The sequence below is a fragment of the Chlorocebus sabaeus genome, chromosome 22 (assembly GCF_047675955.1).
Source record: "Chlorocebus sabaeus isolate Y175 chromosome 22, mChlSab1.0.hap1, whole genome shotgun sequence".
Taxonomy (NCBI): Eukaryota; Metazoa; Chordata; class Mammalia; order Primates; family Cercopithecidae; genus Chlorocebus; species Chlorocebus sabaeus.
This window is the reverse complement of record NC_132925.1, coordinates 92,745,295-92,760,883: the sequence shown is the minus strand read 5'-3', so window position 1 is coordinate 92,760,883 and position 15,589 is coordinate 92,745,295. Positions and strand designations below refer to the sequence as shown.

At 38.2% G+C, this 15,589-nt stretch overlaps 1 protein-coding gene across 4 annotated transcripts in view; it reads right to left on the bottom strand.

The window, feature by feature from the left end:
• The window catches only part of SETD2 (SET domain containing 2, histone lysine methyltransferase), a 149,764-nt gene that overhangs the window by 94,196 nt on the left and 39,979 nt on the right, over nt 1–15,589 (bottom strand). For all 4 annotated transcript variants that reach the window (XR_012090645.1, XM_007984044.3, XM_073010265.1 and 1 more), the window contains exons 3-5: nt 10,464–14,833; nt 6,559–6,690; nt 3,835–3,963 (exon numbers count right to left, since the gene is read on the bottom strand). Coding sequence is in view for 3 of the 4 variants with exons in the window: in XM_007984044.3 (XP_007982235.3) it covers nt 3,835–3,963; nt 6,559–6,690; nt 10,464–14,833 (4,631 nt within the window). In the remaining variant the exon portion in view is untranslated. The remainder of the gene's footprint in view (nt 1–3,834; nt 3,964–6,558; nt 6,691–10,463; nt 14,834–15,589) is intronic.

Genomic DNA, 15,589 nt, shown 5'->3' with positions numbered 1-15,589 from the left:
CATATATCCATATAAGAGACTATTATTCAGCCATAAATAGGAATTAAGTGCTGACACATGCTCCAATACAGATGAAACCTCAAAAACATAATGCTAAGCGAAAGAAGCCACACACAAAAGGCCACATACTGTATAATTTCATTTATATGAAATACCGAGAATAGATCCAACCCTCAGACACAGAAAGCAAACTAGTGGCTGCCAGGCCTGGGAGGAGGCAGGTATGAGAAGATTCTGCTTAACAGGTACAGAGTTCCCTTTTCAGATGATGAAAATGTTCTGGACATAGACAAAGGTGATGGTTGCACAAGATTATGAATGCACTAAATGGTACTGAATTGTAAACTTTAAAATGGTCAATATTATATTATGTGAATTTTACCTCAAAACCCTATCTGGTATCCAATTACATTAAGTCAACCTGGACAGCCCTGCCTTCTCTTCCTACAACTGGGATATTTCCTAAAACTACAGGGGTTTTGATAGTAATCTGCTTTTTTGGTGAGGTCTGCCATGGCACTTTAACACTAACTAGCAACTTAGCTCCAAATAATTTCTCATCCTGTGTAGATCTGACAATTTGTGCTTATTAAATGGTAATATTCTACCAGTAAACAACTCAAGAGTTGTGACTACTTTATGAAATTCATAACTACTGGTATTACCATCATCATGTGGAAATTATAGGAGTAGGAAGGTATGGGAAACACAGAGACATTAAGTCCTAGTATCTTTTACCAAAGCAGGGTTCTCTGTGAATAGCTGAAGAAAATGAAAGAGCTTTAGGAAGTTTTAACCTGGCATATAAACTGGAGCCACACATCCTTTCCTCCCTTCCCCAATCTCCTTTCCCCTTAATATAAGAAGAGCACTGAGCTATCAAAGAGTGTCTGTTGCAAGCAACAGAATTTAGATCAGGTTTGAAGCTGTGTGTTTTACTGCAGATACCACAAAGGACCAGTGTCCAGACAGCTCATCCACTATTGTCCCTGTTAAGAGAGGCTTGTGTCCAAACTGTGGTTACTTTAAAAAAAAAAAAAAACTCTCAAGAAGGCCTGGCTGGCTAGGGCAGAATGAAAGAAGGCATCTTTGAAAATGTGCGTCTGGACTAGAACTAGTGATTTTGGAAATTCAATGGGCTGCTTTGAGAGGTATTGATTTCTGTATCATTAACAGTGTTCAAAGGAAGTATAATCAATTATTTGTTTAAAATACTATAAAGAATCCAATAAATTGGATATGGGGCATATGACAATTCTGTGGGATATTTGTTTCAAATAAACAATTAAAAACCAGTTATGAGGAGCCTAGGCAACATAGTGAGGACCCCATCTCTACAAAAAATAGAAAAAAAAAGGAGCTGGGCATAGTGGCTCACACCTATAGTCTCAGCTACTCAGAAGGCTAAGGCAGGAGGATAAATTGAGCTTGGGAGGTCGAGACTGCAGTGAGCTATGACTGCGCCAGGACACTCCAGTGAGGGTGACAGGGCAAGACACTGTCTCAAAAAAATAAAAAATAATAAAAATCAGTTATGAGCCAGGATGTGTTTTTACAACACTTTGAGGAGAAGGGAAATCTATGAGGTTCCTACCAGCCCCCTTTTTGTGTAACAAAACATGTTTTTTTTCTGATTGGTTCTCCAAAGGATAGATTAATATAAACATCATTTCTTATCTTCAAAAGAAAAAAAATAAAGAACAATTTGCTTATTAAAACATATATGAGGATTCCTGTCATAAAACTAAATTATTGCCAAGGGGAAAACAGTAAGAAAAAAAAATTACTGTCTTTATTACCTGTGTTTTGAATTCCCACAATAAACAGACTAAACCCCACCAAGTCCTGTCCCAACTCCAACTCCCATCCAAGTGTGGCCATATGCTCAGAACGTTCTTAAAGAATAGTTATGTCTAAGCTACTAGAATCCAGCAAATGTTTTATTTCCATTTTTTTAATATATTTTTTAAATATTTCAACCATAAACACATGTAATTTGTTTATATTTTATATTTAACTTCAAAGAGGCACTCGACTTTCATTAAGAATACTTTTTTTCTTTTTTGGAGACAGTTTTGCTCTGTTGCCCAGGCTGGAATGCAGTGGCATGATCTCGATTCACTGCAACCTCCTCCTAGTGGGTTGAAGCAAATTCTTCTGCCTCAGCCTCCCGAGTAGCTGGGATTACAGGTGTGCGCCATCATGCCTGGCTAATTTTTGGTTTTTGTTTTGTTTTTTGAGACAGAGTTTCATTCTTGTCGCCCAGGCTGGAGTACAATGGCGAAAACTTGGCTCACTGCAATCTTCCCTTCCCTGATTCAAGAGATTCTCCTGCCTCAGCCCCCCAAGTAGCCAAGATTATTGGCACCTGCCACAACATCCAGCTAATCTTTGTATTTTTAGTAGAGATAGAGTTTCACCACATTGGCCAGGCTGGTCTTGAACTCCTGACCTCAGGTAATCTGCCCACCACGGCCTCCCAAACTGCTGGGATTACAGGCGTGAACCACCACGCTCAGCCTAATTTTGGTTTTTTTGTTTGTTTGTTTCTGAGATGGAGTCTTGCTCTGTCTCCCAGGCTAGAGTGCAGTGGCATGATCTCGCCTCACTGCAACCTCCGCCTCCCGAGTTCAAGCTATTCTCCTACCTCAGCCTCCTGGGTAGCTGGCATTATAGGCGTGTGCCATCACACACATCTAATTTTTGTATTTTTAGTAGAGACGGGGTTTTGCCATGTTGGCCAGGTTGGTCTCGAACTCCCGACTTCAGGTGATCCACTCACCTTGCCTTCCCAAAGTGCTAGGATTACAAGCATGAGTCACCATGCCCAGCCAAGAATACTTTAAATATGCTCTATGTAAGAAACTTAAACATTTCCAGGAAATACTGAATGTGGCAGAAAATAAAGTGAACCTTTTGCTGTATTAAAAAGTTACATGAGTTAGATGGAAGGCAACATTTATTCATTCATTCATACTTGATAATCATTAATCTATCAAGTATGTTTTAATTCTTAACCTTGATATGCTCAGGTACTCTCTTCTACTCTTTTTTTTTTTTTTTCTTTAAGAGACAAGAGATCATTGCCATCCCGACTGGAATGCAGTGGCATGATCACAGCTCATTGTAACCTTGAACTCCTGGGCCCAAGCAGTTCTCCCACTCAGCTCCCCATAGCACTGAGATTACAGGCATGAGCCACTGCACCTGGCCTTGTCTTCTACTCTTACCCCAACTCAATTTTATGTATACTAATGGATTCTGTCCCAACTCCTTTTTATATAGCTTCACAGAGATTCTGGGGGTCCACAGTATACAGTTGGTAGTTGCTTGGAATTAAAGAAAACATAATTACTAAAAAAGAAAAAAAAATTTTTTTTAACAACAAACCAGCTACCAAGTGGTCATTCTACATAATGATCATCATTAAACCTCAGTGTAATACAGAAATTGTTTTCCTACAAAAACATCTAAGTTCAACAAGACAAAAATGAAGCGAAGGCTGGGCGCGACGGCTCACGCCTGTAATCTCAGCGCTTTGGGAGGCCAAGGTGGGCGGATAACTTGCGTTCAGAGTTCGAAACCAGCCTGGCCAACATGGTGAAACAATGTCTCTACCAAAAAAATACAAAAAAAATGAGCCGGGCGTGGTGGCATGCACCTGTAGTCCCAGCTACTTGAGAGGCTGAGGCAGGAGAATCGCTTGAATCCGGAAGGCAGAGATTCCAGTGAGCCAAGATTGCGCCACTGCACTCCAGCCTTGGCGACAGAGTAAGACCTCGTCTCAAAAAAAAAAAAAAAAGTGAAGTGAAACGAAATTAAAACAGAACTTACGAAGGAAGGTCTTTGGCAGCTCTCAAGCCCCAGCCTTTCTTTTCTGTGAGTATGACTTCCACATCTGCATGCTGTTTTCTCTGAAACCGTCTATTGGAACAATAATCCCCATTTGGACACCGAGAAGAACTGAAATGAGAAGAGGAGGAAACTTAATTCTTTAAAGCAGCAAAAGAACCAAAGTAACTTTGAAAAAATGTGTTAGTATAACTACACATATACATACTTTTATGGTACAATTAGCATATGTATGACTAACCCCCAACTAAGCCTTCCTTTCCTTCCATCACAAAGGGATTCCTTAGAACTGAGTATCTACATTGTTACTTAAACAGATCATACCCACAATACAGCCTTGACATCTGGTCATCACAGGAAATGTCTACCACTCTCTAGGTGTCTATAATACATTTTCAGGCTGCATGTAAGCTTTCTGTACATTGACAACTCTGCAGAACTTATTTTCTGTAAGTGCACCTTCCCTTCCTTCTACTCTAATCACTTTTCATTTTTTGAACACAGCTAACTACTTGATCTACAATTGAGAAAATCTGAAGTCATTATTAAACATATCCTTGTTCAGAGTAAACAGAATGACATGGCAAGGCTCTTCTCCCATGGATCCTAGAGTAAAAATGATAAAATCAAACACTGATTTACTTCTTAATATGTGATAGATATAAAGGTTTTTAACAATGATTAAAACTACACTAGAGGGGGCCAAGTTCGGTGGCTCGTGCCTGTAATCCCAGCACTTTGGGAGGCTGAGGCAGGTGGATCACTTGAGGTCAGGAATTCAAGACCACCCTCACCAACATAGTGAAACGCTGTCTCTCCTAAAGTTACAAAAATTAGCCAATCATGATAGTGCATGCCTGTAATCCCAGCTACTTGGGAGGCTGAGGCAGGAGAATTGCTTGAACTCAGGAGGCAGAGGTTGTAGTGAGTCAAGATCACACCACTACACTCTAGCCTGGGCGACAGGGGAGACTGTCTCAAAAAGAAAAAAAAAAAAGGCTACTAGAAATTAACCATTTTTAATACATTATTATTTATTGCCAACCCAGCAGCAAATAACATTTTTAGCAATGGTCAAAGGATGAAGGATTTGCTTCAGAGTGAGGCAGTATAAAGGAAAGCTTTCAGGAGGGAAGAGAATTTAAGGCAGAATCTCTAATAATACATAGGATATGCACAAAGAAAGCTGGAGATACAACTGTCCCTGCCTGTGTGCAGAAATAAGAAAACAATCCCTGTTTGGACAAAGGGAAATGAAACAACTAAAGATAACTGATAAGAAAGGTGAGTTGCTGGAGGATGAAAAGACAGGTTGATGATATGCTACGAAGGGCTCTGGATACAAGGCGAAGTTTGAACCTAATCATGAGAACAACAGAGAACTACTAAAGTGTGTGAATAATATAAAGAAATTTTTTTCTTCATGTATGCTTCACAAGGTTGGCAGGAAAACCCAGAAGAATGACTAGGGCAACAATATGAAGTTAGAATAATGCTAACCCTATGTCTTCTCTTCTTACATCTGTACTGTCATCTCTCTCTCTAGTTTGGATAAAGAATACCAAAAATGCTTTCTCTTTATTTTTTTAAGGTATATATATTTTATTTTCACAACACTATAACATGAGCAAAACCAAAAACTGAGCTTTGAGAAGAAAACACTTCATTAATATTAAAAATAAGGTATACTCTTTCCATGTTAAAGACAAGAATATATTTTTCATCAATCAGATTGGTCAAAACAATTTTTTTGAGACAAGGTCTTGCTCTGACACCCTGGCTAGAGTACAGTAGAGTGATAGCTCACTGCAACCTCCACCTCCTGGGTTCAAGTGCTTCTCCTGCCTCAGCCTCCCGAGTAGCTGGGATTACAGGTGTGTGTCATCATGCCTGGCTAATTTTTGTATTTTTTAGTAGAGATGGGGTTTCACCGTGTTGGCCAGACTGATCTTGAACTCCTTGGCCTCAAGTGATCTGCCCGCCTTGGCCTCCCAAATAGCTGGGATTACAGGCATGAGCCACTACACCTGGCCGAGATTAAATTTTTTAATGTAAAGATATTTACTATTTATAAGAACAATATAGAAGCAAATATATGTCAACAGAATAATTACCAGCTATGAATACATAATGCAGTCAAGAGAAAGATTTAGTCGGGTCTGTACATAGAGCTCTGATTAGGTCTGATTAGCAAATCCAGGCAAGTATATAGAATAAGATTTTATCTGTATACATAAAAAGAGGAAAATATCTACCTATGCTAACAAAGGCATTAAAAGTTTTCTGGAAAAACGACAAAACAATGGAATCGATGTTTGGGAGAAGAAGACATTCACTTTATGCATTTCTGAAACGTTACGGTTTTATTTCACTTTATAGTGAAAGCTAAAAAATACCAATATTTACCTCTTAGGACATGAATATTATAAGATAAAAAAAGTACTCAATAGAAATTAATACTATAGGACTACTTTACACAGCACTTAAAACATGGTGGGTACTGTAATCTAAAGCACAATGCAAGGGAAATTTGTTTCCCTATTAATATCTGTTTTCTACTACACATCAAAGTGTCTACTATACTTCTTTGCTTATAGTCATCCATAGGTAGGAGAAAGGTTAAATTTTTTTCTTCATTGATAATTCAATATTTAGAGACATTTAATAGAAGTGTTGAGCAAAAGCAGGGTATTCTAATTTACTTACCATTCAATCATGAGAAGACGATTAAGACAATCTTCTCCACATGCTATTTCACCTTGAGCTCTTTCATCTTTAGAAAGAGGTGTACACTCACACTGCATTCGCTTAATATCTCGATGAGATTTATTCTTCTTTCTATTGGGTAAAATGTCATAAAAACTGATTAAATAAATTTCCTGGTAAAGATATAACATACGTAATCAAATATGTGCTAAATCTCATCAGATTCTTTCAGGTTTTTTTAAACAGGGTCTTGTTCCATCATCCAGGCCAGGGTGCAGTGATGTGATCATGGCTCACTGCAGCCTCAACCTCCTGGATTCAAATGACCCTCCCATTTCCACCTCCTGAATAGCTGGGACCACAGCTCATGCCACCACGCTTGGCTAATTTCTGTTTTTGTTTTAATATTCTGTAGAGACAGGGTCTCTTTATGTTACTCAGGCTGGTCGTGAACTCCCAGGCTCAAGAAATCCCCGTGTCCACTTCCCAAAGTGCTGCAATCGCAGGCAGGACCCACTACGCCTGGCTAGATTCACATTTAATGATTCCTGTAAGTCAAGCATTCAAAATAAAACATCTAATCATTAGTACTTGTGAGACTGAAAATCCTAAGACCTACGTTACCAAAAAAAAAAAAAACATGAGAAGGGCAAACTTAACCTTGGCAAATGGGGGAAGATGAGATGAGTTCAAAACCAATCATTCTGGAACTCAGTCCTTATTTCCTAGTCCAGGTCAGCTAAGCCTTGGATTCTGAACAGTTTCAAGTGTTAAAGTCATACTAGGTTCTGGGAAAAATACGAAAACGCATGCATTTCAAATAGTGACATAGCTGGTTAAAGTTAAGTTTAAGAATCAGACCTCACGGATGAGCAAATAATAGTTGAGATAGAAAATTAAGGGAGAAAAGTGGTTTCTAAAAAAATGAGTGAGTTCTAAATCCAATATTTTACAGTATCTTTCGGTAACATCACATTTGCGTAAATTTTGTTTAAAAGCAGATTGAATTTTTTAAATGAAGTGTAATTACAGAACAATCAGGTAAAAGTTTAAGAGGGCTAAACTTTCTCCATGCAGACAGATTTATTTTGGAGGAGAACATAAACTGCTAAAATTTGATTGGGTTCATAATAACCCACACCAGAGTTGCAAAGCAAAAGTGAAAATGTGATTATTTACTGGCATTTTTGCTGATGAACTAGTCTTTTACCCTGGTCTAAACAAAAACAAAAACAAAAAACAAAGATGGTCGAAAAAGATCTGTTCAGATGTTTTTAAGATTAGGGAACTATAAGAACTATAAATCACTCTTTGACTATCAAACAGGAAACAGCATAGCTGCTCTAAATGGCTATCTCTAATCTGCTTTAATCTTCAACATATGTTCTATTCTAGTGCCAATTTTATAAAGTGCCTAAAGAGTGTTATGATAGTTTTAACTAAGTTTAGGTGAAAAGAATGATTCCTCTTGATTAAAGACATAATTCGTTAATGAGTATATGAATATGCTTAGCCTGAAGACAACTAAACAAAATTATCTATTTAGAAGTACTTAGCTACAATTTTGGAGAATCAGCAGCAGCTTTATTTTGTATTGCTCTAGAAGGCTGGAATAGGACTAATGGGCATAGATTTTGGCAGGTAAGCCCTTCTCCATTAAACATAAGAAAAATTTTTTCATTATATTCATATTATTTCTTATAAGAGTTTGCCTTCTTAGTGGCTCCTAAATGCCTAGCATATAACAGGCACTTCAAAATTCTGAATATATAGGCCGGGTGTAGTAGCTCACACCTGTAATCCCAGTACTTCGGGAGGCCAAGATGGGCAGATCACCTGAGGTCACGAGTTCGAGACTAGCCTGGCCAACATGGTGAAACCCATTTCTACTAAAAATACAAAAATTAGCTGGGCATGGTGGCGCCCAGCAGAGGTTGCAGTGAGCCAAGATTACGCCACTGCGCTCCACCCTGGCCGACGAAGTGAGACTCTGTCTCAAAAAAAAAAAAATTGAATATATATAAATCCTTCCCACTGCAAAGTGGTGGAAGCCCTCTTATGCCTCTCCTAACCAAATCTATGTGCACAGTTTTATATATATGAGATTCTCAATGCTAAAGAAAAGTCAGAATTGGACTGATTAGTTTTATTTATATTCTTTTACAAAGATCTTGTAAGTTCCATTAGTCAACTCACACAATTCCTAAGGGGTACTTACTTAAAATATTGAATATTTTAAATGTAAACCTAATTTATAACTAGATATAAATGAAAGTAACTATAAAAGGCTCTCTGTTAAAAGGTTAGTTTTTAATAGAAAAAAAAATTTCTGGTAGGACCTACCTTTAAAATTAAGTTTTTACCTTATACACAGTGAAAAACTTGATTTAATAACATTTTGATGCTTAAAGGTACAATGGTTAGGTTGATTCCCAACTAGCAGGAAAACTTCCAGAAAAGGAGAGTAAGTGGGTAGAATACTTTTTGTTTTGGTTTTTTAAGCACAAGAGGCATACATTTACATCAGGAAAAAGGAAATTATCAAGGACAGGTTAAAGTTAAAACAGACTGAGAAGCCCTGCTCTAGAGGACTATGTTTTCATTACTCGTATTCTCATTATAATTTGTTTCATGTTAGGGATTTTTCGATAAACCACTTTATCATTTCTAAAATATTTATTACACTATTGCCAAATTTAATCTAGTAACAATAATCTAAAAAAAATGAGAGAAGAAAATTATGTTCTAGTCTAGTTCTAACTTTATAAGTATCTGATACGATTTGGCTATTTCCCCACCCAAACTCAACTTGAATTGTATCTCCCAGAATTCCCACGTGTTGTGGGAGGGTCCCAGGAGGAGGTAATTGAATCATGGGGGCCGGCCTATCCTGTGTTATTCTTGTGATGGTGAATATGTCACACAAGATCTGATGGGTTTATCAGGGGTTTTCACTTTTGCTTCTTCCTCCTTTTCTCTTGCCACCACCATGTAAGAAGTCCCTTTTGCCTCCTGCCACAATTCTGAGGCCTCCCCAGCCATGTGGAACTGCAAGTCCAATTAAACCTCTTTTACTTCCCAGTCTCGGGTATGTCTTTATCAGCAGCATGAAAATGGACTAACACAGTACCCAAAGATACTTCATTCTGCACACTTTTGAAAATAAAATCCAATGTAACCACTTTTTTCTTCTCTAAGTACAGATTATTTTGCTGGGGTTTTATTCTATTTTTTTGGTCACACTTTCACATGTAAAAGGAATTACAGAAAAACTGGGCTAGCCTAAATTATACCTTGAAAACCAAATAAGTAATAAAAGAAAAAAAAAAATAGACATCTCCTTTCCTGGGGAGAGGGAAAATGGGGAAAGGAATCTATACTATCAAATCTAAATAGGTAAAAACACTTTTTTAGGCTTTTAAATTTACTTTATCCCACAACTCTTTCATGTGTTTAATCTCATACACACTGAATTGTTTAAAAGCTTTTTCTTTTTTTTAACAACAAAAAAGTAAGAAAATAAAAGCCACTGTAACCACTTTTCTTCTCTAAGAACAGATTATTTTGCTGGGGGTTTTATTCTTTTTTTTTTTGGTCACACTTTCACATGTAAAAGGAATTACAGAAAAATTGGGCTAGCCTAAATTATACCTTGAAAATCGAATAAGTAATAAGAGAAAAAAACTAGACACCTCCTTTCCCTTTCCTGGAGTGGAAAAATGGGGAAAGCAATCTATACTATCAAATCTAAATAGGTAAAAACACATTTTTAGGCTTTTAAATTTATTTTATCCCACAACTCTTTCATGTGTTTTATCTCATGCAGTCTAAATTGTTTAAAGGCTTTTTCTTACAACAACAAAAAAAGAGTTAAAATTTGTCAAGCAAGCATTAATTAGACTTACCTTTCTGTTAAATAAACATTTTCTTCAATAAGATCAAAGTAACAAGGCATTTTCCCTTGCTTGGCACATTCCTTCCATCGCTGTGGGTCCCTGAAGTCATCCATGACACAGGAGGGCCCAACCAGTGCTGAGCCTGGTGGCACTGATGTCTCTCCCTGCTCTACCTCCACTCTAACTTTCTTTCTGTCCTGAAGCTCACCATCACTTTCAGAATCACTCTCTATTTCCTGCCTCCTTTTTTTAAGAGGCCCTCTATCTTTGATATCATTTTTTTCTAAGTTTTTTGAAAACTCTTTCTTTTCATTCACAGCTAAAGTGTCCTTAATGGAATTGCTGCTTATTTCAGGTGCTTGCACTGACCCCTTGTCTTTCTGAAGGGATAGAAGATACTTATTGGACTGGTCTGAAAAATGGGATCCATCCTGTTGATCCCAATTCTCCTCTTCTTCACGATCATCTGTTAGGGAATCTGGTACTTGTCCTTGAGTTCGATCATACACAACCCCAGTTCCAGGAGGTCTACCTGATCTTGGATCCCAGTAACCATTGCCTTGCCAGTAATCACGTGTCCCACCATACTGTTCTGCATTTTGCTGATACTTGTGTCCACCACAAGTTCCATAGCTACTGTCAGGTTGCTGATATGTGGTAGAAGGCTTTTCTTGAGAGAAGTCCCAACCTAAGTTTCTGAGCTCTTCTGATGAGTGCAAGCCATCCACACGTGATATCTCACAAGAGGAAGAAAAACTCAATTCTGTTTTTCCCAGTCTACTATCTGGCCTGTTTTGGAAAGTGGTCTGTTGCCAAGACTTATTTGGGACATCTTCAAAATCAGAAGAATAAATTGGCAGCTCCTCTTGCTGCCTAGAAGATATTTTGGCTTTCACAGTTTCCTCTGAATTTGGGTGACCCAGAGAGTCAGATTTCACATCTGTATGACTTGTACTATCAACCCCATCACTCTGAGGATGAGAAAGTTCAGGCAGGTGGTTATCTATTTGTTTTCTATTGGACTGTGTAAAAGAAATTTCTGGATTCTTCTCTGCTCCTTTATGAAGGAAAAACTTATCAGTTTGAGGACAGGCTTTATTTGCTATACTTTCAAATTTTTCCTCATATGAATGTCTCCTTGACTCCAATCTTTCATCTTCCCAATGGTCAGAATAGTGTCTATAACTTTGACTGCTCCGAGAAGAACAAGGACTTGTTTCTTCCACGGGCAAAGTAGAATTCTTTGGCACAACCACAACAGACTGGAGACGGTTTCTTGGAATACTGCTATCATCTGAATCTGTATCTTCTGAATCACTTTCATCACTTGAACTTTCAGAAGAGTCAGAATAATCTTCATGGACAGTAGACACAATTTCTGGGGCATGACCACTACTGTCACACTTTAATGCGTAAGTTACACCATCACTGTCTTCCATGGTTAAATTCAAATCACAAGAAGAAAATACAACTTCTGAGTCATCAGAAGTATGCACACGTCCTCCTTCTCCTCTTTCCTGTAAAGAGATTTCTGGTCTTCCTCTTCTATCAGGCAATATGGAATTCCCTTCTTCTTGAGCCTCTTGCAAACATTTCCCAGATAACCCATTATTACGCCTGTTCTCCCTGGAAGCAAATCCCTTTCCTGAATCAGGAAGGTCACTACCTACTTCTACTACTGTTTCTTTCCCTGCATGCTTTAAAAACTCCGAACTTTTTCTACTCTTTAGCACTGCATCCAGAACTGGAGATGTGTTCTCTCCACATTTCAAGAGAGTTAGACTGTCCACCTTTATTCCTGGTGGAAGACTCTGAAGAGATGAAGCAATATCTGAACTCCCAATAGGCTGATATAAATCATCAAAATGATTAACAGAAGCTGAACTAGTGCTACCGATGCTCTGCTTATATTCTTCACATGCAAATTTTGAGTGATCTGTCAAATTTCTACTATCACATATAACTGGTTTTGATTCCAAATGCACATTCATAAAGCTATTTGAAGAAATCTTCATAACCGAAGGTTCTATATTTTCAGCTTCGGAGTTACACAAAGAAGGGTTGTTGCTATCATTTGAAGTACAGTATATGTCTGAATCTTTGGTTTTGCAGCAAGAAACCCTCGTATCAACTGGTTCTTTAACTACAGTTTTGGAATAATCTATAGTCATAACTTGCAAAGACATGAGTTTATCTTGGTGTGGTGACACCAGAGGTTCTGTTTCTCTAAATGGGCTTTCTGACTTCTTATGCAGCATACGTGTATCATCCAAGTCTTTTCCTTTGCATCTACTAATATTCTGAAATCCATTTGATGAAAGCATGCATGCTTTGACCAAAGGGGATACTTCCGATCCAGTCACACTATCATCAGAAGTCATTAAAACAGCATCAGTTTTAGAAGTGCAAAATGTTGCTAAATCAGATTCTGCCCCAGGAGATCCATTTATATTTAATTCTATGGGACAAAAACTTCTTAATTGATCATTCCTCACTTTAGATAAAGAGTCTAATTCCTTAATACTATCATGGCTATCATGTGTTATAAATTCAGACTTAAAAATAGGAAATTCATCTAGCTTTTTTAAAGTAGGTGAATCATTTAATCGATTTGATGGAGCTGGAGACCCAGCCTTTTCTCTTTCAGGGTTTTTATTAATCATTCTTAATTCACTACCTTTTGAACAAGGTGTCTGTAAACTAAAAGAATGAGACTGTTTGATTTCTTCATTTAATTCTGTACAACAGAAAGAATTTTTAAATTTATCAGACTTGGGTATAGGTTTTGAAAGGGTAGATTTATAACGGGAAGCACTACTGTCGTGCTTAGAATATGATGACCCTCGTCGGAATCCCAGTTCATTAGGGGGAGAACAACATCTTTTAACTGCTTCATTTTCTGAAGTCCTTTTAGATTCTCTTTCTAGTTTTGAAGAATACTTGCCTCTTCTTTCCATCTCTAAGTAAGAGGTCTCAGTTTTACAGTCCCGATCAGATTTAGAATAGGATGATGTCCTTAGGTCTCTGTAAGAAGAGGAATGAGATGAGGTACGCCTTGAGTATGTCTTCTTATACTCTTCTTCTGAGTCAGAACTCTCTCGTGCTCTGTTATCTGTGTATGGCCGAGAATAGCGTGTCCTCTCTCGATAAGGGGAGCTCCTATGGTAGCGACGATCAGAGTCATAATAATGAGATCGTTCTGACCTGGAATAGGATAAATTAGTTCTAGGGCCTCTCTCAGACCTAGAATGAGATCTGCTCCGCCGTCGCTCTCTTTCTGATCTACATCGGGAAGATACATACCGAGTATCTCTTTCAAGTTTTGAATAGCTAAAATATTTATCATCTCTCTCTGTTTTAGATCGTGAAGATTTCCCTAGATCCTCACTTTTTAAAGGTGCTGAGCTCTTTTTAAAATCTCTTTCCCTTTCAATGCTTGCTGAAAATTTTAAATCATGTGATCTTTGACTTGAAGAAGTCCGTACAGAATCTTCATCAGATTCTGAACCAAGAAAGGTGCCTTCAGATTGTGAGGATTTCTTCTTAGAACCTGTTTTTTTACAGCTCAGACTAATCTTAGAACTATCTGGAATTTCTTCATCCTTCCCAATATGGGAATCTTCTTTTTTTGAGGAAATATCTGCTTGCTCATTCAATATTTGAGTTATGTGTTCTTCTGAACTATTAGATACAGTGTCCTGCTTAGTATCTGCTTCTAAAGATTCTGGTACAATTATAATTGGTGGTTCTTTCAGAGATCTAACTGCTACATCTACTGGTAAGGGTACTGGTGCTGCCATTAGAACTGTTACTGGTGTATGTGGCAAGGCCACTGGCTCTGTTATTGGTGCTGGTGATGAGGGTGTTGTGGCTTGGGCAGGTGGAGGCGGTGGAGGTGGAGATGAGGGTGGTGAGTCTACAGTTGTTGATTCTGCTATCACTGCTGGTAGTGGTGCTGCATGAGTAGGTGGAGATGCTACTGCTGTGGTAGTAACCAGCAATGGCCTGGATGTTACATGAAGCAGGTGTTTCTTAAAATGAATTTTGCCCAATTCCACCCTTGACTTTGGTGGGGAAGATTCTTCTGCAGTAGATAAGGTATCACCAATTTCCATTTTCATTTTAGGAGTTGAGTCTACCTGAAGAGGTACAGCTGGAGGGTTTGGAGTATCACTTTGCTTTTCATTGCCAAGTGCAGTGAGAAACCTATTCTGCAAAGTTTTCTTTGTAAGGCTGAAGCTGAATGACACCTTCTGTCGTCCCTGTTCTTCCAAATTAACTTTTGTCTTGGTGCCTTTGGGCAAAAATCGACTAGAAGCAACACCTTTGAACATTGGTCCTTTGATGAAACCTGTTTTCTGCACATTTTCAATCTTTGCCTACAAATGAACAAAATAAGCAATTACTACTACAATAAATAGTTACTTTCAAATGGACTGCACAGTTTAAAATGTGTACAGGAGAAATGAAAAGCCCTTTTTAATAACAAATAGTATGAATTTCACTAAGCTATATATATCTTTATTACGAAAATTTTCAAACACAGTCAAAGGTATAGAAAATGGTACAATAAATCCCTAAGTATCCACTCCTAGCTTCAACAATTACCTAATTTTCCCATTCTTTCTCTTACATAAATTTTTTTCAGTTTTATAACTATTTTCCAGGTAGCATTTTTTAAAAAGAATTTTTAAAAAACCTGACACATGTTCAAAGGACATTTGTATAAAGGGCAATATCTAACATCTCAGTACTCAATATGGTTTGTTCTTGTGTTCTATCAGAGATGAAAAGTCGGAGGTCATCAAGACCAGTGGTCTCCTGGCATCACATTGAGTGCACAGTAAAAATACTCATCTGGGTCGAGCACGGTGGCTCACCCCTATAACCCCGGCACCTTGGGAGGCCGAGGCAGGAGGATCACTTGAGGTCAGGAGTTAGACACCAGCCTGGTCAACATAATGAAACTCCATTTCAACTAAAAATACAAAAATTAGCAGGGTGTGGCAGCATGCGCCTGTAACCCCAACTACTTGGGAGGCTGAGGTGGGAGAATCACTGGAACCCGGGAGGCAGAGGTTGCAGTGAGCCAAGATGGCACCACAGAACTCCAACCTGGGCAACAGAGCAAGACT